Raw genomic sequence first — 22897 nt, 5'->3', positions numbered from 1 at the left:
CAGGTGTCCCCACCTTAAAGACTCCTTAAAAGATTCCAAAACCTGGGGCAAAGCCAGCCAGGGACTTGGAGAAAGAGGAGACCCATTTTCTAAAGTTGTGCTGTCCTGTCTCTCCCCACCTTTGTTTCTGCCACTTGCAGATACCCCGTGGTGCTCCCCCATCAAGGTGAAGTATGGGGATGTGTACTGCAGGGCCCCTCAAGGAGGATACTACAAAACAGCCCTGGGGACTAGGTGCGACATTCGCTGCCGGAAGGGCTACGAGCTGCACGGCTCTCCCCAGCTGGTGTGCCAGTCAAACAAGCGGTGGTCCGACAAGGTCATCTGCAAGCGTGAGTAGCCCGGCCCAATCAGGGCCGAAGTTCTTGTGCTCTGAGATTAGGGCTTTAAAACAAAACAAAACAAAACAAAAAAACCTGAAGGTTACATGGTCTCTGATGAGAAAAAGTCCCCCTGGTGGGCAGACGCCAGTGGGTTTGGAAGATGTGGTTGGAAGAGTGATGACACCTTTCAGACCGGAGAGTGTGATGGACTGCTTGGGCAATGGGGGCGAGTACAGAGGTTGTGTTTGTTCAGGACATGCTAGCCAGCCCCTGGAAGCATGCTGGGGATCTAGAAACAAGACACACACAGGCTCTGCCGTCAAAGCTCTCGGAGTAGGAGCAGAGAGCAGGGGAGAGGCGCACATCGCACCAGAAGCACCAGGAGAGGGAGAAGTCGCCGACTTGTGTCCCTAGAGACCATCTGGAAGTGTTCTCCCGAGGGGTGGATTCTGTCCATTGTCTTTCAGTTGACTTGGCACTCACTGTGTTTTCAGCATTTCTGGACTCTGAAAGTCTACGGACAAAAACTAAGAAGCGCTGAGTATCCGGTTTTCTCTTTTTCAGAAAAGCGATGTCCCACCCTGGCCATGCCGGCGAATGGAGGATTTAAGTGCGTAGACGGCGCCTACTTTAACTCCCGGTGTGAGTACTACTGCTCGCCAGGGTACACGTTGAAAGGGGAGCGGACGGTCACGTGTATGGACAACAAGGCCTGGAGTGGCCGCCCAGCCTCCTGTGTTGGTAAGAAAATACCAGTCTTCAGGGGGCACATACTTTGGGAGGAGCGAGGTGTGTGTGCATGTGTAGTGGATTTTAAAGGAAGCATGAACCCCCCGGATGACCCAGCTTTGATTTCTGAAGCTGTCTTCCTCCCTACTTCTCAGGCTTTTAGCCCAGACCTAACGTCAGTCTGTAACTTGGAGCGGACCTGATAGCGCATGGCTTCGTCCGACTTTTGTTTCTTTCTCGGTTTGCTAATGAGGCCTCTGCAGACTGGCAGAGGGCTGCTTCCATCCAGGGATCTGCCTGTGGCACTGAGCAGAGTCATTGACATTTGCCAGACCGCCCCGCAGAGAACACCTATGTGCCTTTCAGCTGACAGCCGGAGTTCATTTGTTGTCGATGATTGCGGTCAGCAAGCACTCCGTGTGCTACGCTGGGATTTGGAAATGTTACCTGACTCAGGGTTTGTTGAGAAATGGTTCTTAAGTGTGGTCCTGGGAGCCTGCAGCAGCCTTGAGAACTCTTTAGAAATACAAATTCTAGGCCTCATTACAGATCTGCTGAATCAGAGGCTCTGGGGATGGGGTCCAGCACTGTGTGCTTTAAGGAGCACCCCACCCCCACGCATTCTGGGCATTCTGAAAGGGCTTCAAGAGAGCCACTGATAGAAGACAGTACTTCTCAAACTTTAAAGTGCATCAAATCACCTGGAAATGTTGGTGAAAATGCAGATTCAGCAGATCCGAAGTGGGGTCTAGCAACTGGCATTTTCTCAGGCCCTCCAGGGTATTCAGATGCTCTGCAGTTTGAGAACTTGCCTTAGAATATCAAATTTGGGCAGAACTTTAATACCTTCATTCTCCAAATTGTGCCCTTGGACCAGCAGCATTAGCACCAGCAGGAAGCTTCTTAGAAATGTAGCATGGTGTGACCCGTCCCAAACCTGGCAGATCAAAATCCACATTTTAATAAGCTCCCCGGGGGATTCCTATGCCCTTTAAACACTGAGAGAGACTGCTCTAGGACAGTGGTTTTCAACTCTGGCTTCTATTTAAATCTGAATCACTGGAGCCCTGATATTTTTCCAAACCTCCCTCCAAGTGGTTGAGAACCACCATCCCAGAGGATCGTTTACTCATAAACTCTTAGAGCTGCCAGGACCCACCCTTCCAGAACATTCGACTCCCTTCCTCTAGTCTACGGATGAGGCCTGAGAGGTCACCTGACTTACTCAAGGTTGCATAGAACCAAGCCTGTGGCTCCAGGCTCTCGGGCCCAAAGTCCCTGAATCCAGAGACAGCTCTGGCACTAAGCTAAGGCCACAGGCCCTACGAGCCTGGCTCCTGTGCTGTTGGGATCTGACCATCCTCCTGAGAACCGGTCAGCTCAGTCTGCCGATGTGCTTTACCCCAAGGACTCCTTTCTGACTGCTCATTGTCTGGGGGCATATGCTTTGGGGCCGGGGCGGTGGGGAGGGGAGACTGAAATTGGATGCCTCCTGGGGGCAGAAGTACAACAGCAACTCCTCTGGGTCAGTCCCAGGGGTGTCGTTGTGAGGGTGCCGCTGTCCGCGGTCCTCCCTGGCAGCCTTTTTCACTCTGCAGTTATGTGGGGACAGAGCTGTAGCCAAGGGACCTTGCCCAAGGTGTGACAGAAAACCCCGTTCTGTCTGAGCCACAGCCTGGACCGCACCCAGTATCCGTTTGATGCGAGCAACCCGTCCACAGAAACTCCGATCGCTGACTCAGGTTTACTCGAGGCTTTTCTCTTTCTAGGACGTAGGTAGGAGTTTGTCTTGGTGGGTAATTGGGAAAACAGACACCACACTAGGTACTCCAAACAGAGGAGAACTTCCTATAGAGAATGGGTTAAAAAAAAATCTAAAAAGAGCCAGAGGAACAAAAGAGGAAAAACACTATTACCCAAGATGAGTTACAGCACAAAGACGTGCCGACCGAGGGCTGGAGGAGCAAACGTTGGCCGATGGCTCAGGAGCCCAGGAAGTCCTCTCGGAAGCTCCCACCAGAAGCATCATGGCCTTCCATTCCCAGGACGGTGCCTCCTGTGGGCAAACCTGCCCGGCGCCCAGCTGGGAGAAGGACCCAAGGCCAGAGGTCCGGGTCAGAAGGGCCCCTCACAGATGTCGCTTTCAGTGTCTCCCCCTGTGACTTGGTGTGTGTGCAAGCTAGCGCCTCAGAACCACCACTCGGATTTTCTCAGCTCTCCTCCCTCGCGTGGGAAAGGGCAGAGGTGGATGGGAGGAGAGGAGATGCTTGAGAATCTGGAGGCAAACGTTGGTGATGACTCCTCTTGGGATCACACTGTTCAGGTGTCCAGATTGTGTGCAGTTGTGGAAAGAACGTGCTGATTGTTCTCAGAAAGCAACAGGCATGGCTTAAGCTGGACCAGATGGGGCTGGAACCTTCCCAGAGGGAGAAAGAACTAAGCAACGAACCCCAATTTTAGGGGATTTATCTTAGAGTTTGCCAGAGCAAGTCTCAGGCATGCTGTGGAGGTGGGAGGGGATCTTGTGCCTACAGTGGGGTAGGGGAGTGACAAAAGGGGGGACCTGTGAGCCACAGGAGAGCATAGAGTTCCCAGGAAAAGGAGACAAACGGACAGTGCAAGCAGGCAGTTTCCAGTGAGACACCAATAAGCCAGAGTCTGTCCCCAGTGAATGTGACACCAGGGATGTCCTTGACTCTTTTGGCTTTAAATGCATTACATTAGTTTAATCACTTTGTGGGTGTGTTGGCAAGGCCAGGGGATCCTTGAGCATAAACCAGAGCCTCAGCCTATTTTAGATGCTGACACATGGTGGCTGAGTAGTTCCCAAATTTCCACACAACTCCTAGCACTGCATCTTGGCCAGAGCTTTGCTGAGTGCTGAGAAAATCATCCCAGCTCTCCTCCAGACCCAGAGGGAAGAGAGAACCCTGGGCTCTCTTTTGACGCTGAGGCGGTCAGTCCTGTGGTCTGGCTAATTCAAAAGTGCCAGCAGTTAAAATTAATTCTCTCCTGCAGACCACATGCTGGCACTGGATTCAAACCCATGGTTATTTCCGAAACAGATATAGAGAGAAGTCAGGGCAGGGGAAGAATTGTACTGCAATTGCAGGAGGGTAAAGTATTTCAAGAGCCACAACCGCCATTGATATATAAAAAAAGAAAACCTTGGAATGAAATAGCTATTGTTTTAGGGGATGTTTTTTCTTTCTTTCCATTTGTAGTTATTTTGGGTTGCACTGGCAGTTAGATAGAACAATGGACAGTGAGAATTATAAGTCCTCATCTAGAGACCAGATTTTGAGTTGACACGTGATTTCTCCTTAAGACCAACCTTATTTCCTGGGCCAAAAGAGGAAAACATTAAAGAAAGTTTAAAAACCACAGATAATGAGAACCCAGCGGGTGTCTTTTGACATGCAAAGAGCCCCAGTTAGCTGTTTTAACAAAGGACAGTGTACAAACTGAGTCAGTTTCTGGAACTGCTCCCTGCTTGTTTCGTGCTGCCTCCAGAGTAGAATAGATCAAGAGAGTTAGCACAGATGAGATTCTGGAATAAAAAATTCTCTGAGATTGCAGATACCCACGCACAGTGATGGGATGCTCTACTGGCTTCTCAACTGTCTGACAGCTGGGCTCACCTGCTGACACACAGGGAAGGTTGCTGGGCTGCCCTGCCTTATTTCCAGAGAGTCAGTTGAAGATATACACGTTTTGGGGCTAAGAATGAACCTTTCTTAAATTATGTTAAATCTCTCTTGGGTCAACAAATACACATCCTTCTGCAAACTTTCAGGAAGCTAATGTCAGCTTCGAAACAGCTGGGTTGATGGAGATAGTGGTGCACTTTTCCCCTGGCCTGATTTGTTAGTACAAAGTGAACATGTAACCTTCTGGTGGCCATCTCCAATAGAAACACACCACCAGCCACTCTTCGGTTGGGCGTCTCTCTGGTGAGGATGGTGACTTTTCACTGTGGAATTCATTGCTTCCACTCTTGCCTCTTTCATCCATTGGGGAAAATCTTCTGATACTTTCCACGATACCAAAGAAACGGAACCACTTCCCAGAGACATCCACAAAGATTATACTCTGGCTTGGGAAAGCAAACATTTGGGCAAGTTTTCAGCATCCGGGTTTGTTTTGCCTTTGGCAGTCAGTGTCTTCCTGTGTCCCATGAAGCGGCTGTTTCCTTCCTCTGTCACCAACCTCAAACTATTTTATATCTGTATCGGTAATCTATTGCTGTATAACGGACAGCCCAAATCCAGTGGCTCCAAATGACCATGTTATTTTGCTCCTGATTGTTGGGGTCAGGAATTTGGGCAGAGCTTGGTGGAGACAGCTCAACTCTGTTCCACATGATAATGGCTGAGATGACTGGTTGGGGTCAGAGGATCCAAGATGGCTTCATTCACAAGTCTGGAACCTCAGTTGGCTATGCTGGCTGGGGTTTGGCTGAGTCTCTGTCTCTCCTTTCATAATTTCTTATTCTCCTCACATGGCCTCTCCAGTCAGATAATTGGATTTCCATGGATGTCAGCTGTCTTCCTTAGAAGACAGCGAAAGTGGAAGGTGCCAGACTCTTTAAGGGCCCAGACTGGGGATTGGCGTAGCTTTACTTCATGTACTGTTAGTCAAAGTGAGTCACGAGGCTGGCACAGATTCAAAGGGATGAAAATTTGACTCTACCTCTTGGTAGGAGGTGCTGCATGTATATAAGGGGAATATGAGCCACCTTTGCACGAAATTCACCACAATATCCTTTCTTCAAAATCAGTGCTTGGAAGTCATTAATGAAATACATCTTGGAAGATGCCATACAAGATGCTCTACAGAGTAGTTTGAAAAAACTGGCATGATTGTTCATATGCCAGTTCAGGTACTATTAACAAGGCCAAAATCATAATGCTTCAAATGAGACAGAAGTTCTATTCTTATATAAATATTTGTGCTTAAGCAGCCCTGGGCGGTGTCCTAGGCCCAATTCCTCACTTGCTGTTCAGGCTAAGATGACTGCTCTCACTCTCCCACACATCCACGTTCAAACCAGGGTAGAGGACGCAGGAAAAAGGAAAGGGTATGCTCCGCCCACCCCTTTTAACAGCACAGCCCAGAAACTGCCCACGTCACTTTTCCTCACAGCCCATTGGTGGAACGCATCACATGGCCACGCCTAACTTCAAGGGCGGCTGGGAAATGTAGTCTTTATATTCCGGAAGACGAAAGGTCCAGGCAAAGTTCTTTTGCTATAAAAGAAGAGGGATCAGAGACTGCGGGAACCACCACCAGTCCCTGCCCCATTGACTGTAGAGGGTGAGACCAAGTTGGCGTGACAGGTCAAGGGATAGAAGAAATGAGAGTAGCAGCAGGTAGAAAGCCAGTTTGCTTGGGGTATGTAGGAAGTCCGGAAATGGGCACTGAATGGAGTCTGCGCCTTGTGAGGAGTGGGGGCAGCCCTTGACTTGGGGTAAGAATAGCATCCTGCCTTAGAATGAGGCAGAAAGAAGACACCCCCCGCCCAGGTCATGCAGTCTCAGATACCAGTAACTGGCATATTGTGAAGCATCTGTTAATCACACGTCTAGCAGTCATCTCCAAACACAGATCTCCAGTGGAGATCTTCCACTCTTTGAGGAAACATTTTACCACACAGTTAATTTATAGCCTTAGTTTAAAAGGCTATTTTTTTCTTGTTACCTGTTGGCCAGGACACTACCCTTTTGAACTTCTTTCTTATTTCTACTGCCCACCTGGTGAGACGTTTTGAGGATTCCCAAGCTTGGCAGATAAACAGTAGTTGATAGAGTAAAATATATTTGTTTCTGATATCTGTATCTATATCTATATATAAAGAATTTATTTGAGAGAAAGCAGGAGTGGGGGGATAAGGGGCAGAGGGAGAGGGAGAAGCAGACTCCCCACTGAGCAGGGAGGCCCACAAGGGGCTCGATCCCAGGACCCGGGGACCATGACCTGAGCCGAAGGCAGATGCTTAACAGACTGAGCCACCCAGGCGCCCCTTGTTTCTGATACTGCATATGCAGAGAGGTGACAAGAGCACAGGAGAGGGACACAGTTGGTGAGATGTCTCCCCTGAATGCACAGAGGCCAGGGTTTCCACACAATAACTGTTCTGTGGGCATCCTGACTCAGCAGGGAATTGTAATTATGTTTCTATAGTAACTTTATTCAATTCATTCATGGAAATTTATGATCGCTTATAAAAAGCAATGATGGCCATGGCTGGGTAATAATAGGCTTAGGTTTCTGCAACATCTGCTGAAGAAGGGCAGGCCAGCTGGTCTCATCGGCTGAAAGTGAGGGTACAACCGAATCTGCTTTTCTTGGATGCAGGGCAGAGCTGTAGCAGGCGACCCCAAAAGAATGTCCGTGTTGGAGGACACTATGAGGTCAGCGGCAGGCAGACACACAGAAGTGTTTGGCTTAGTACGAAAATTAAAAAACACATGATCGTATCTTAAAATCCCAGACCACAGAGAAATTCCACAACAGAGGAAACACTTCCCAGGGTACAAATGAGGATGGTCCTAACAACACTCCATCCGGTGGGCAGCCGGGAGAACGAAATAGTGCAGGCCGAGTACTCAGCCTGGGGCAGGCAGGCAGGATGGTGCAGCATATATTAGCTGTTATTTCTTTTTTTTTTTTTAATTTTATTTATTTATTTGTCAGAGAGAGAGCGGGAGAGAGAGTGAGCGGGCAGAGGCAGAGGGAGAAGCAAGCTCCCCGCCAAGCATGGAGCCCAATGTGGGACTCGATCCCAGGATGCTGGGACCATGACCCGAGCCGAAGGCAGCCGCCCAACCAACTGAGCCACCCAGGCGTCCCTATTAGCTGTTATTTCTAATGATTGATTTTTTTTTCTCCTTGTTTCTACTTTGGAAAAGCATGGACACTGAAAAACTAGGCCAGTTTTGGCTGATCATTGTTAGGCGGACATAAGCTGGCTTTGGAAAGCTCTGAGAGCCTTCACCCAGATAACCTAATTTGGAGCATGTTTGCTCACAATGTCCGCACGCGTGGTTGGATAGAGAAAACCCAGCACATGATTCAGATGTTTACCTGCATGACGCAGAGAGTAGGAGTATCTCTTCGCTCGGACGGTGTCACCCCAAGAAAATATGGGAACACTGTAATTTTGCATTGAAATCTCTCCTGCCCTCAACCTCTCCTCTTTTATTTTAAACAAAAAAATACATATATATATATACACATATATATGTGTATATATACATACACACACACACACATATATATATATATATATATATATATATATATATATACTTTCCATGATGAGTATGCCAGCTAGAATTGACCAGCAGGGGGCAGGTATTGTATACTCATCTTTGTGATTCACACACAGCTGTGAAACAGTCATCTCAATTATATGTGTATGTCTAACGTCCCCTCTTGTCACAAAAGTAAAAGGATTATTTTTTTTTTAAGATTTTATTTATTTGACAGACAGAGATCACAAGTAGGCAGAGAGGCAGGCAGAGAGAGAGGGGGGAAGCAGGCTCCCCGGGGAGCAAAGAACCAGATGTGGGGCTTGATCCCAGGACTCTGGGATCATGACCTGAGCCAAAGGCAGAGACTTTAACCCACTGAGCCACCCAGGTGCCCCAGATTATTTTTTTTAAAAAAACTTAGCAAATGAAAATAGACATGTCAAATGCATTTAAAGCACGTTCCATTTCATCAGAACATGTGTGTACTTTATCAGTTTTGAGAGGCATATTGTGGTATGTTTTAATACCCCTGAAATTGGGACGCATCTCACAATGGATTGTAACTTAGATGCCATAGTATATGGTAGTGACTCAATTGGGGATTAGTGTATCAAGGTTTGTAAATTCACACTCCATCGACGCATGGCATAGAATGCATCTGAATTTGGATAGCTGAAGGCAAAACTGTTTAGCAAATTATTCATAATTTCGGACCCTAAATAAAATGAGAAGTTTTTCGACAAGATGTAGGAGAAAGTGTATGAAGACCATACGTGGTGTTTTCATCTCTCAAAGTTGTTTGTGATTCAGAACCAAATGATCTTTTATTTTCATTCAGGTTGTAGCATAGCGGCATTTAAATAATTACCAGTTGGCATGGAAAGCAATGCGTATCTAAATGTTGTTGACTTGCTAGGCCGTCTTTTTTTTTTTTTTAAGATTTATTTATTTATTTGAGAGAGAGGGAGAGAGCACACATGAGTTGGAGGGAGGGGTAGAGGGGTGGGTAGAGGGAGAGGGAGAAGCAGACTCCCCACTGAGCAGGGAGCCTGACAGGGGGCTTGATCCCAGGACTCTGAGATCGTGACCTGAGCTGAAGGCAGTTGTTGAACAAACTGAGCCTCGCGGGCGCCCCTTAGGCCATCTTTAAATACATTCTCTACCTGTTCAGAATCAAGTGGAATTTACAAAAGTCTGAAGCTCCCTCGCCTTCTTGTGACTTCACTTTAGCTATAACAAAATGAAATCCAACCCAGTGAGGACTGACATCTCATTTACTTCTAGCCCTCATTATCAAACCATCCCTGATACCGAGGAAGCAGAAGTTCTTTTACCAGGTGGAGACACTACTCGAGGAGCTACTTGGGGGCCCTTCGGAGGGCTAGAGCCAAGGCAAAACTGCTATCCCCAAACACAAAACCGTAGGTGTGGTCTGGTGGCAGGTGGAGGGCACAGTGGATCCAGACAGATCACTGTTTGTTGTAAGATACCGAGCAGTTGGGAATGGACATCGCCAGAGGAGAGAGAGATTGAGAGCTTGTTCCAGGAGTAGAGGCTTGGGCTTGGGTTATAATCCACACTATCACTGTCTACATGCCTGACCTTAAATAAATCACTTAAGCTTTCTGAGCCTCAGTTTCCACATCTGTAAAACAGAGCATTGGGTCGTTCCTTGAAACTTCCATCCCATTTACTTTTACCTCACCTGGGGCCATGCTGTCGTCTGCCTCTTGTCCTGTTTTGTGTATGGTGACAATAATCCGCCCCAATAGACCGTAAACGCTTGAGTGGCCCATGACACAGCAGTTGGAATGATGCCTTGGATAAGGCAGCCTTCAGTAGAGCTGTGTTGCCTTGAACTGAATCACAGTAGAAGACAGCTAAGGTTCCCTTCTCCGATAATCTCTGATGCTGCCTTTAAAGGAGGAGGGATTCCCTGTGGCTGAATGACTTCTAGCTCGGAGCGCTGCAGTGCTGTGAAGTCAGTAAGCGAAGTCTAGAAGCCCAGGGAGAAGTTGCCAGAGCTAATGAATTACCCTGGAAGCTGCCTTGCACGCCCAGGTTTAGCCGTGCATGTAGGAGTTCTCCAGCCATCTTCTGAACTCAGGATGAGAGAAGGGGCAGGATGAATGGAGGGAAGAGAAATACAATGGGGTGAACTAAACCCTTCAAAAATGGGGAGTGCCTAGAGCTGCGGGCATGTCAGATGCTGGGTGTTGCGCCCCCAGGGGACAAGATATTTCTTCATGATGGTGAGAATCTTCTGGTTATATTTTCAGATATGGAACCTCCTAGAATCAAGTGCCCGAGTGTGAAGGAACGCATCGCTGAACCCAATAAGCTGACGGTCCGGGTGTCCTGGGAAACCCCGGAAGGAAGAGACACAGCAGATGGCATCCTAACTGAGTAAGTACAACTGGGCAGTGAGGAGGCTGTTGCTTCTTTTCTGAGAGACATTTAACTAGCCAGAGTGGGGAAGTGTATCCGTGTGGGTCCATTTATGCGCACAGAATCACTATGGCGCTCCTTCAACAGCTCCCTCATTCGGGCTGCGTTTTTCTCGCTCGTCATCCTCAGCACCTGACCTACTGTATATTTCACTTCTGTCCTTGTGTCTTGCCTGTCTCCACTCTAGCACGTTTACTGCCAGACCCTGAATGCCCAGAACCATGCTGAGCACAGAGCTGGGACTCGGTCAGTATTTGTCAAGGGAGAGAAGGGAAGAAGGGGTGGTGGGAAGAAGAGGGACGGGAGGAGGAAGAGGACACCAACTGGTTCACTCTGGGATAGAACCACCCCCACTGCCTGCCCAGGGTGCTCCTACTGTAGCCCCCAGGCCTTACGAAGCCGTCACCTACCTCCCTGGTGTTCTGTGAATATGGTTTAAGGCAGAACTTTCTAGCCCTTGTTTTTTGCAACTGCTTCTTTTAAAACTTGATTTTTAGCTTATTTTTGTAAACTTGGGACTACAGTAGGGGTTCCTGGGTGGCACAGTCAGTTGAGCATTCAACTCTTGGTTTTGGCTCAGGTCTTGATCTCAGGGTCGTGGGATCGAGTCCACCTGCTCCGTGCGCGGCGGGGAGACTGCCTGAGACCCTCTCTCCCTCCACGCCTCCCCCTGCCCACTCTCTCTAAAGCAAATAAATAAATCTTTAAAGATTTATTTATTTATTTATTTGTCAGAGAGAGAGAGAGAGGGAGAGTGAGCGCGAGCACAGGCAGACAGAGTGGCAGGCAGAGACAGAGGGAGAAGCAGGCTCCGGGCCGAGCAAGGAGCCCGATGCGGGACTCGATCCCAGGCCGCTGGGATCATGACCTGAGCTGAAGGCAGCTGCTCAACCAACTGAGCCACCCAGGTGTCCCAATAAATGAACTTGTGACTACATTAAACACTTATAAGAAAAAAGGCAAGCATTCTTCTGCCTTCTTCCCTACCCCAACCCCACGCCCCAGGAACAGCTGGGTGAATAGTTTGACATACTTCCAGAATGCTTTTAAAAATGCATGATTCCCTTTGGGAAAGTTTGGCTAAATATTGTTCTAATCTAGCACCTGGGCCTGTACCCCTGCAACGATCTGCTTGGCCTTCATTTTACCTAGAGGCCACTATTTCATGTTGGCACGTTCACATCCCTGCCTTCAAGTTCATGGCCGTGTCAGACCAACCCACTTGAGTGTGCACCTGCAGACAAGATACCTCTGATTCGCCGCCTCTGAACTACACAGCAGGGAAGCCCTTGTTAGAATCCGACCCAGGCAATTATGGGCAATAAGAGAACATCTTTTACAAGGAAGATGTGGAGTCTTTTCACCCCGAGCGAGACATTTTGTTCCTACATCCTGATCACTTCTCCCAGTACACCATTTAGCTTAAATAATCTTACTAGCTGTGTGCCTCCTTGTAACTCCTTAAAGGTAAAGTTTTGAGTATTAAGAAAATTATATATTTGCTGTCCTATCTACATGTCACAAACGCCTAAGGAGAAATTTTAGGCAATTGGGATTAAAGAGTAAGTCACAGTTGACATAAACAGGGGTTGGTTTTTATTGATCTTGGAACTTTGGGGCCTAGAACAATGCCTGGTCCAGGCCCTAGCCCATAATAGGTTCTGAGATCTTGACAACTGCAGTTGCTGTTGAAATCCTGCATAATAAACACCAAGTAATGGGCCACCAGATGACTGTGTTTATCTAGCACGGATATAGACCTTGGCATTTTTATGGGCTGCCTGTGTGTTATGGTTAGAGACATGACTTTTTCAAAGACCATCTTAGTAGCCCCCAGCCTTCCGTTCCAAGCAGCTGTCTGCTTCTAGACTTCTACAGCCCGAACCAGCAGAGGCTTGGAGCAGGAGGCTGTGGGGAATACACTCCAGACAGAATGAGGAATTCTGAGAAGGCTGTCTCGTCCCCTTTTCAGCTCTCACTTGGGCTCCTTGCTTCTCCGGCATGTCTCTCGTACAAGCTACTGTTCTGTGGTCCCCTTCTAAGAGGGAAGGTTCTAGAGAGCAAGTGCCTCTCCAAAGCAGGTGCTTCCTGTGAGTTCCCTTAGTTACTCCTCATGGCTGTTATTTGCAGGCCACAGATGAAATGAAGTCTCTGAGAGGTCAGCAGCTACCGATATTTGAAGCCTGATTCCTCTCAGGGTTATCTGCATTTGAACCACGCTTCGGTTCATACCTTACAAACACATACCCTATCCACCTCTGTGGAAGGCTCTGGCACACGTTTGTTCTTAGCAAATAGTCTCATCGTTGCTAAGAACTGTAGTGAGAAGGCAAATTAAGTATCTGTTGGGAAACCAACCCATCAGCCCGGTATTCGATCATGCCATCCGAAACTACTGGTATTCTCATCAGACAGCCAAGAAGAAAGATGCTAGTCACCCTAGCCGTGTGATCTTGGGCAAGTTTCCTAAGCTTTTGGTGCCTCAATTTCTCTGTGAAATGGAAATAATAATTCCTATCTCATGGAGTTGTGGGGAGGATTAAAGAAACCAGTATGTGTTAAATACCTAGAACCATGCCTAAAATATGTATATAGTGTTTATGTACGTGCAAAGAACTATTAGGATAATCAAGGAATCACAATAAACGTGCCTTTTGCTCAGGAAAGATTTCCACACTGGGCCAGAGAGAAAAAACTAGAGCTAATTCTAACACCCCCCTGTAGACCCAAATTGCCAATGGCTGCTTAGACTATACCCTCAAATGGTTTTCCTCACAGAAAATTTGTTCATCCTCCCCAAAGTGAGGCAGTTTACGGTTCTCCTTGGAACAAAGTTGGGATGGGAAGAAGACTTGGGGCCCTGGGTTCTCAGCCTCTGCCATCTTCTCTTCTATCCTCCAGTGAGAAAAATGGATCCATACTTTCCGGGAATTGGGGACTTCCATGTTCTGGTATCAGAGTGCTCTTCCAAAGCAGAATAAAGCTCAGGAAAATCTGTGTTCTTCAAGAAATCTTTGTTCTAGTCAAACTGGCCTAAAGACTGTCCCTCAGTATCTCCACATCCAGTCAGTGCCCATGATGACCTAATTGTTGTTAGGCCTTTAATGACCATCTTTGGTGTTCCTGTTTTTTTCTCCCCCTTTTAAGTGTTATTCTAAAAGGCCTCCCCCCAGGCTCGAATTTTCCAGAAGGAGACCACAAGATCCAGTACACAGTCTATGACAGAGCTGAGAACAAGGGCACTTGCAAATTTCGAGTTAAAGTACGAGGTAAGAATACTGCTTCTTGGCTTTTTCCTCTCTTTACAAGAGCAAAAGGAAATCCGCCCTCCAGCAGGAACCCTTTGTGAGTGCCCACTGCCACGGGGATACTTGCCAGCTTCGGATTAGCCTCTGATGACGAGGCAAGGGGAAGGGTGCCATCATAAAGCCTGAATTTCACGATACAAATCCAGATGAGGTTCACTGCTGGCAGATTATTTGAGGCCTGAGAGAGCAGTAGGCTAGTCTCGCATGAGCGCACAGCTGGCTATCCCAGAAGAATATTATTTTGATAACATTATCCTCCCTGGCCTTGGGTGACCAGCTAAAGCCTGAAAGTCCTTCTGTAAAGGAGGTTGAGAGCCCCCTAATTTGGGCCACCAGGAGCCCATGTTCTTGGTGTTCCAGAACATTTATTCTCCCTGAAAAAAATACTTTGAAGATTTATTTTATGCCTCATGGTTTGGGCAGCTAGTGACGAACCCTCTGTACACTTCTGGGCTCAGCCTCCTCCTCTGTAACGCAGGAGGCTAAACCGCTTGATCTCAGTGGTCTCGTTGCCATGTACGGTGACCATTCCAAGGCCCACCCACTGGCCAGAGAGTCCTACCTGCCCCCTCACTCATTCACAGGCTGGTAGAGAAGTGTGACCGCCCAGCTGCCGCCTTCCCTGGGGCCTCTGTGGAGGGGAGCTCGGCACTGAGCCTCCCCTGGCCTTGTGTCCCTACAGTCCGACGCTGTGGCAAACTCAACGCCCCGGAGAATGGTTACATGAAGTGCTCCAGTGATGGCGACAATTACGGGGCGACCTGTGAGTTCTCCTGCATCGGTGGCTATGAGCTGCAGGGCAGCCCTGCCCGAGTCTGTCAGTCCAACCTGGCCTGGTCTGGCACGGAGCCCACGTGCGCAGGTACGCGTGCAGCCCTCTCTCTCGCCAGCAGCCGAACCCGAAGACCCTTGGGTTCTGGATTCCAGTAGAGGGAGGGAGGATTTCACTCCATACACTTCGAGAGGTTCGGTGTCATCCTTCTTCGTCGGATGGGTGAACATGGTCCTCAGATTTCGAGGGCAGCTCTCTCACCCACCCTCCTCCTTGGCTTCTGTCCATCTTTGAGTTTCTCTTTCACGTCCTCTAAGGAAGAAGCTGGAGGCGGGAGCCCAGGGCCCGCTCTTTGCGACTTTGTGAATCAACAAGTCTGCTTTAGGTACCTGTGTTCCTCCCTTCTACAAATGGAAGGGTCTTTTTTTATTATTATTTTATGCAAAGCCAGGACACTACTGCGTATGGACAATATAATTCCCGTTTTGCAGCACTGGTTTGAAAGTCACGCAGACCTTGGGCATTTGGGATTTTTCCTCCTAATGTCAAATGAGCAAGATAATACCTTACCTACTACTTGAGTTGTTGTAAGGGTTAAATGAGGTTATATCCACCGAACAGTGGGATAGAGCAGCGCCTGGCCTGGGGCAGGCACTCAGTGCATGTTCGCTTTTATTACCAAGGAACATAAATTGGGCTGCGTAATGATCATGGTGTGAAATTTGGACTAGTCAGAAAATTGTGGACATATCTTTTATTTATATACTCTACTTTCCCCCTTATTTCGGGGTACTTTCTCATCTTTATGCTTTCCTTTAATCCCAGCCATGCAGGGTTGGGCAAGAGAGAGAGACACACACACGTGTAGACCATCAGCTAAATGCCCAAGGTTCTTCAGTTTCATATCTTTTTTTTTTCCCTAAATTTTTTTTATTTGATAGAGAGAGGGATCACAAGTAGACAGAGAGGCAGGCAGAGAGAGAGAGAGGAGGAAGCAGGCTACCCGCTGAGCGGAGAGCCCGATGCGGGGCTTGATCCCAGGACCCTGAGATCATGACCTGAGCCGAAGGCAGAGGCCTTAACCCACTGAGCCACCCAGGCGCCCCAGTTTCATATCTTAAAGTAGAAAGAACATACCTCTTTCTTTCCCTGTCTCACTTCCTGAGGCAGGGAAAGTAATGCCCATCCCTCCACCACTTCACCCCCTGCCCAGCCCAAAGATGTTCATATCCTAATCTCTGGAACCCATGAATATATTACCTGACATGGCAAAAGGGACTTTGCAGAGGAAATTAAGGGATTTTGAGATGCGGAGGCCATCTTGGATTCTCCAGGTGGGCCCAGTGTACTCACAAGCGTCCTTATAAAAGGGAGGCGGCGGGGGGGGGGGGGGGGGGAGGCGGGGGGGGGAGGCGGGGGGGGGAGGGGGGGCAAAGATGCCAGACTGCTGACTTCGAAGGTGCCAAGAAAGGCCTCACCCCAGGAGATGGAGGTGAACTGTGGATGTTGCAAAAGGCAAGGAAACAGATTCTTCCCTAGAGCCTCGGTGAGGGGAGCAACATTTTGACTTCAGCCCAGTGAAGCCCATTTGAAACTTCTGACTGCCGGGGCTGTAGGAGAATTTATCGTGATCTGTGAGAGCAGATAAATCTAAATTTATCGTGATCTGTGAGAGCAGCAAGAGGAAACCAGTATAGCTCCCCATTCCCCAGCCCAGCGCTTTTTGGGACCATCTCCTGAATAAACCACTTACAACTGGGGTGCCTAGGTGGCTCGTCGGTTCCGTGGCCTGCTCTTGATTTCACCTCCGGTCATTATCTCATGGTCATGGGATCGAGCCCCGCCTCGTGCTCTGTGCTCAGTGAGAAGTCCTCCCGAGAGTCTCTCACTGCCCCCCACCTCTCCTTTTGCCTCTTCGCCCCACTGGCACGAGCACGCGCTCTCTCTCAAATTCTTTAAAAAAAAAACAACAACTGGAACTTTGTCTTGGGGTTTACTTGCACGTTTGTATATGGTCTGGGTGTCATCCCAGGCTATGTTGAGCCAGAATAAGTAGGGGGTTTCTCATCCATCTGGCCCTTTCTAATCCCAGCCATGAATGTCAACGTGGGCGTCAGAACAGCGGCGGCACTTCTGGATCAGTTTTACGAGAAAAGGAGACTCCTCATTGTGTCCGCCCCCACAGCCCGGAACCTTCTCTACAGGCTACAGTTGGGAATGCTGCAGGTGAGTCCTTTCGGCCCAGGTGTGGAGGGGCGGGGGTAGAGCTCTCCCAGGAAGGGCCCTGTGATTTCATTAAGGGCCAAGGTCAGATTCAGGGCCTTGGCTATTTTCCAGACCTCCGGGAACTGGTGCTTTAGGCCTCCCACCATTCATTTCTGTCTCTAGGGCATAACCTGATGAACATCGAGTCCCCAGAGCTAACCCAATTGTTGTGCAACTAATAGGGTTTCTTTGTCTTGACTGGTAAGCCCAATCGACCTGCTGCCCAGCGCCAGCCAATGAAGAGTCTTCTTTGGTGGACCTGTCCAGGATATGCCTATGCTGGAGGTCGTCATTCTGTTGTTTGCCCAAGAGGCTGGCTCAAGGGAGGAGGGGAGTCCAGGGGCCTTCAGGCCCCGGATCCTACCCCAGGGAGCTTCCCTCACTGCAACCCACCCCCCCAGGGCTCCTCCCAGAGTGATGGCTGTCTGTAAGAACAGTGGTTCTCAAAGCGTGGTCATCAACATCACCTGGGAGCTTGTTAGAAATGCAAAGTCTCCCCCATCTCAGACCGATGGGGTCTAATTTACGTTTTAACAAGACCTCCTGGTGATTCCTGAGCAACTGAACGTTTGAAGCACACTTTTCTAGGAAATGTGCCCTTCTCAGCTGTGTAAATTTTATAACTACAAAACGAGGTAACCAGAGTCTTTTGGGGGGGGGGAATTAGAAACAGAAAGGATCAAACTAGAGCTTACTAGATTTTGTCCAGAAGCTGGTTTACAGTAATAGCAGCTGACTGTGACTGAATGCAGAAGAGTCAGGATGTTCTGCCGGGTCATGGGCACCGTGATGAACACTTTTTGAAAAAAAAAATTCATTTACTACAGTGAATAAAAATAAGACTAAGTTCAAAACAGTCTTGGTTGATGGGCACCTGGGTGGCTCAGTCGGTTGAGTGTCTGATGCTTTCAGCTCAGGTCATGATCTTAGGGCCGTGAGATCCAGCCCCACTTTGAACCCTGAGTCGGGCTCCGTGCAGGGTCTGCTGGGGATTCTCCTCCTCTTCCACTTCCCCTGCTCACGTGCTCTCACTAGCTCGCTCGCTCGCTCGCTCTCAATAAAATCTAAAAAAAAAAACCCAATTTTGGTTTAATAGTTTACAGTTTTACTTCTCATCTCAGCATTTATACAATGAATAAGGAGGAGTCTTTCTTCCTTCTCCCCATGTACTCGAAAGGTGCCCATAAACTCAGAAGAACCATGTAAAGTTTTTTTTTCCTTCAACGGAAACTCAGTTCATTACATTTTTACTCCCAATCCCTGCCACCTTCCCTGCCTCCCTCCATCTTTGTATCGCCCTGTCCCAGCTGGGACTTCTCTTTAGTGTCACAAGGCTGCACGACTCCACTGTGGGGGGAGATTGGCCTCACAGGCTACACAAGCATACATTTCCTCATTTCTTCTTCATTTTGTAGAAAAATGAATACGCCAGGCAACTTGCTTTTCCTCTGTTGGCAAGCTTTTCCTCTGTGTTGCTTTTCCTCTGTGCTTTTGGAAGTGAAATTTGATGGGAGCACGGCCCTCCTTGTTCATTTGCGTGTGGTCTGTGGCTGGTCTTGCGCTCCAGCGGTACGGCTGAATAGTTGGGACGGAGACTATCCAACCCTGGGAAGCCTAAAATAGTCACTACCTGGCCCCTTACCAAAAAATGTGTGCTGTCCGCTGCCCTAGTCTATCCCATCTTTTTGGGTACTTGCTAAACCACAAATTAAATCATGCTGATGTTGGTAGGCAGGGTCTAGAGGCTCAGAATGGGGTCCCTGAGGACCAGCCACGAGGGTCCCTGTCTGCACCAGGATAGAAATCAGACGCAAGCCAGCAGTGAAAGTGGAGTTGATGGAAGGTATGGAGAGAATGCAGGTAGAGAGTGTCCGGGGAAGCTCGGAAAGGGAAGGAGAGAGTGCCTTTGTTCAGGGTCTGGGATGTTATTGAGGATCGTGGTCTGGGGTACATGTCCTCTCAGGCATCTGGGAACCAGTTAGAATGAAGATGTGGACCCACATGTCAGTCCTTAGAGCTGGTGGGGGTGGGGGAGTTGGTTTTGAAGAGGCCTAGTGTCGTCGGTCTGGAATGTGCATATGATGACTTCCTCTGGTCATTCTCACCTGGTCCTTCCTTAGATGCCATTTGTTTGAAAGAAGTCATTAACAGCTTGTCCTTTACAAGGAGGACCTACACTGCTTGCATTATAAGGCACGTGTAGAGCAGGGATGCAAGAGTAGGAGTAGGAAAAGGAGCAAAAAGCAGATTTTCATGGAGTCCTTCAGTTTGCCTAGCTGTCAGAGAAGGTACCTGCTATCCAGGTGTTTATATGTGACCCCCTGCCCACCCAGCATATTTACACTGGCGTTTTAACCAGAGCCTTCAAGGGACGGTTTGATTGGCGTAAGACATTCAGTTAGAATAATAAAAATACGTATTTCTATCCTCACCAATTCCATCACCTTCTGGAGAGATGCTTCAGTGGAACTGTAGTAAAATACTTGGTGTTACAGTAACTCAGGAGTTTAAATTTTCTTTCCTGATTAGGCCAGATTCATCTTCTATTACTTTGCTGTTACCAACTGCCTTTGCTCTTCCCAATGTGACCTCCTGGCGTGTGGCTGAGGAGACCACATTCCCAAGCCTCTTGCCAAGGGCTGACTCACAGGGGCTGGAACTTTCTTTTTTCTCCTTTTAAGTTGAGGTATCATTGGGGCGCCTGGGTGGCTGAGTCCGTTAGGCATCTGACTCTTGGTTTCAGCTCAGGTCATGATCTCAGGGTTCTGAGATCGAGCCCTGCACTGGGCTCCGCAGTCAGCACAGAGTCTGAGATTCTCTCCTCCTCTCCCACTCGCTGGCTCATGCTCTCTCTCTCTCTAAGATAAAAATCTTTAAAATAAAAAAAATAAAAAAAAATTGAAGTATCATTGACCTGTAACATGAGTTTTAGTTATATGACACCGTGAGTCAATATTGATATAGATTACAAAATGATCGTCACAAGATCCCAGTTAACATCTGTCACCAAACCTAGATATAAATTTCTTTATGAGGACTTTCAAGATCTACTTTCCTAGCTACTTTCAAATAGACGATAAAGTATCATTAACGACATTCACTCTGCTGTACATTATGTGCTCGGGACTTTTTATTTTATAATTCGAAGCTTGTACCTTTTGGCCCTCTTTACCCACTTCGCCCATCTTCCCTCCCCTGCCTCATGACAACACCAGTCTGTTTGCTATATACAGGAGATCACTTTTTATTTTTTTTGTCATCTTTTTCAGTTTTTGGAGATTACACATATAAGTAAGGTCATACGGTATTTATGTTTTTCTGTCTGATTTATTTCACTAAGTGTAATGACCTCAACGACCATCCATGCCATTGGAAATGGGAAGATCTCATTCTTTTCTATGATTCCGCAATATTCCATTGTGTACATATACCACATTTTCTTTATCCGCTCATCCATTGATGGAAAATTAAGTTGTTTCCAGGTCTTGGATATTGTAAATAATGCTATGGTGAACATGGAGGTGCAGATATCTTTTGATAGGGTTTCGTTTTCTTCAGACAAATATCCAGAAGTGGAATTAATGGATCAGATGGCAATTCTATTTTTAGCTTCTTGAGGAACCTCCCTACTGTTTTCCACAGTACCCGCACCACATTCCCACCAACAGTGCACAAGGGTTCCCTTTCTTCCACATCCTTGCCAACACTTGTTTCTTGCATTTTTGATTTTGGCCATTCTGACAGGTGTGAGATGATATCTCATTGTGGTTTTGATTTACATTTCCCTGATGATCAGTGATGTTGAGCATCTCTTCATGTACCTGTTGGCCATCTGGATGACTTCCTTGGAAAAACATCTGTTCATGTCTTCTACCCATTTTTCAGTTGGATTTTTGTTGTTTTGTTATTGAGTTGTATGAGCTCTTTATATATTTTGGATATTAACCCCAATCAGGTAAATGATTTGTAAGTATTTTCTCTCATTTAGTAGGTTCCATGTTCATTTTGTGGATGGATTCCTTTACTGTGCAGAGCTTCTTAGTTTGATGTATTCTTACTAGTTTATTTTTGTTTTTGTTTCCTTTTTAAAAATCTTAATTGTAGTATAATTAGCATATGGTGTTATGTTTTAGGTGTACAATATAGTGATTTAACAATTATATACATTACTCAATGCTCGTCCAGATAGGTATATCCTTTAATCCCCATTAACTATTTCACTTGTCCCCCTACTCACCTACCTCTCCTGACCGCCCCCCAAGCCCTATAACCATCACTTCTCTGTAGTTAAGCATCTGTTTCTTGGTTTGTCTCTTTTTTCTTTGTTTTGGTTCTTAAATTCACATATAAGTGAAATCACATGGTATTTGTCACTCTCTGACTTATTTCACCTAGAGGATTATACCCTTTAGACTCATCCATGTTGTCACAAATGGCAAGATTTCATTCTTTTTTATGAGATATGGGATATGAGTAATATCCCATTTTGTGTGTGTGTGTGTGTGTGTACCACATCTTTATTTTCCATTCATGTATTGATGGACACTTGGTGTGCTTCCAGAGTTTGGCCATTGTATATAATGCTGCAGTAGACATGGGGGTGCATATATCCTTTTGAATTAGCATTTTCATATTCCTTAGGTAGATACCTGGTAGTGGAATTACTGGATTGTATGGTAATTCTGTTTTTAACTTTTCAAGAAAATACTGTTTTCCACAGTGGCTGTACCAGTCAGTGTGCATCACTACCAACAGTGCACAAGGGTTCCTTTTTCTCCACAGCCTCGCCAATACTTTTTCTTTTATTGTGTTTTTGATTTTGGCCATTCTGACAAGTATAAAGTGGTATCTCATTGTGGTTTTAATTTGTATTTCCCAGATGAGTGATGTTGAGCATCTTTTCATGTGTCTCTTGGCCATCTGTATTTCTTCTTTGGAAAAATTTCTGTTTATCTCTTCTGCCCATTTTAATTGGACTATTTGGTTTTTTGGGAGTTGAGTTCTATAAGTTCTTTACATATTTTGGCTACTAAGCCTGTATTGGCTATGTCATTTGCCAATGATGTTCTGTAGGTTGCCTTTTATTTATTTTTTTTAAAGATTTTATTTATTTATTTGACGGCTCACAAGTAGGCAGAGAGGCAGGCAGAGGGAGAGGAGAAGCAGGCTCCCTGCTGAGCAGAGAGCCCGATGCGGGGCTCGATCCCAGGACCCCGGGATCATGACCTGAGCCGAAGGCAGAGGCTTTAACCCACTTAGCCACCCAGGCGCCCCTGTAGGTTGCCTTTTAGTTTTGTTGATGGTTTCCTTTGCTGTCCAGAAGAAGCTTTTTATTTTGGTGTAGTCCCAATAGTTTATTTTCGCTTTTGTTTCCCTTGCCTTGGGAGACCTATCTAGAAAGATGGTGTTATGGCCAGTGTTAGAGAAATTACTGCCTGTGTTCTCTTCCAGGATTTTTATGGTTTCAGGTCTCCCATTTAGGTCTTTCATCTATTTTGAATGTATTTTTCTATATGGTTTAAGAAAGATCCAGTTTCATTCTTTTGCATGTGGCTGTCCAGTTTTCCCAACACCACTTGTTGAAGAGACTATTTTCCCATTGCATAGTCTTGCCTCCTTTGTCAAGGATTAATTGACCATATAATTGTGGGTTTATTTCTGGGCTCTCTGTTCTGTTCCATTGATTTATGTGTCTATTTTTGTGCCTGTACCATACTGTTTAGATTACTACAACTTTTTTTTTAAGATTTTATTTATTTGACAGAGAGAGAGAGAGCACAAGCAGGGGGAGAAGCA

At 47.0% G+C, this 22897-nt stretch overlaps 1 protein-coding gene across 1 annotated transcript in view; it reads left to right on the top strand.

Annotated features, from left to right (window-relative positions):
- SRPX (sushi repeat containing protein X-linked) overlaps positions 1-22897 on the top strand; it is a 119663-nt gene that overhangs the window by 54782 nt on the left and 41984 nt on the right. Inside the window, exons 3-8 of the mRNA XM_080795786.1 lie at positions 141-332; positions 888-1064; positions 10588-10714; positions 13904-14025; positions 14747-14926; positions 16929-17062. Coding sequence (XP_080651912.1) covers positions 141-332; positions 888-1064; positions 10588-10714; positions 13904-14025; positions 14747-14926; positions 16929-17062 — 932 coding nt within the window. The remainder of the gene's footprint in view (positions 1-140; positions 333-887; positions 1065-10587; positions 10715-13903; positions 14026-14746; positions 14927-16928; positions 17063-22897) is intronic.

The sequence above is a fragment of the Martes martes genome, assembly GCF_963455335.1.
Source record: "Martes martes genome assembly, chromosome: X".
NCBI lineage: Eukaryota > Metazoa > Chordata > Mammalia > Carnivora > Mustelidae > Martes > Martes martes.
Note: the sequence above shows the minus strand (reverse complement) of the source record. Positions and strands in the feature narration are given on the sequence as shown.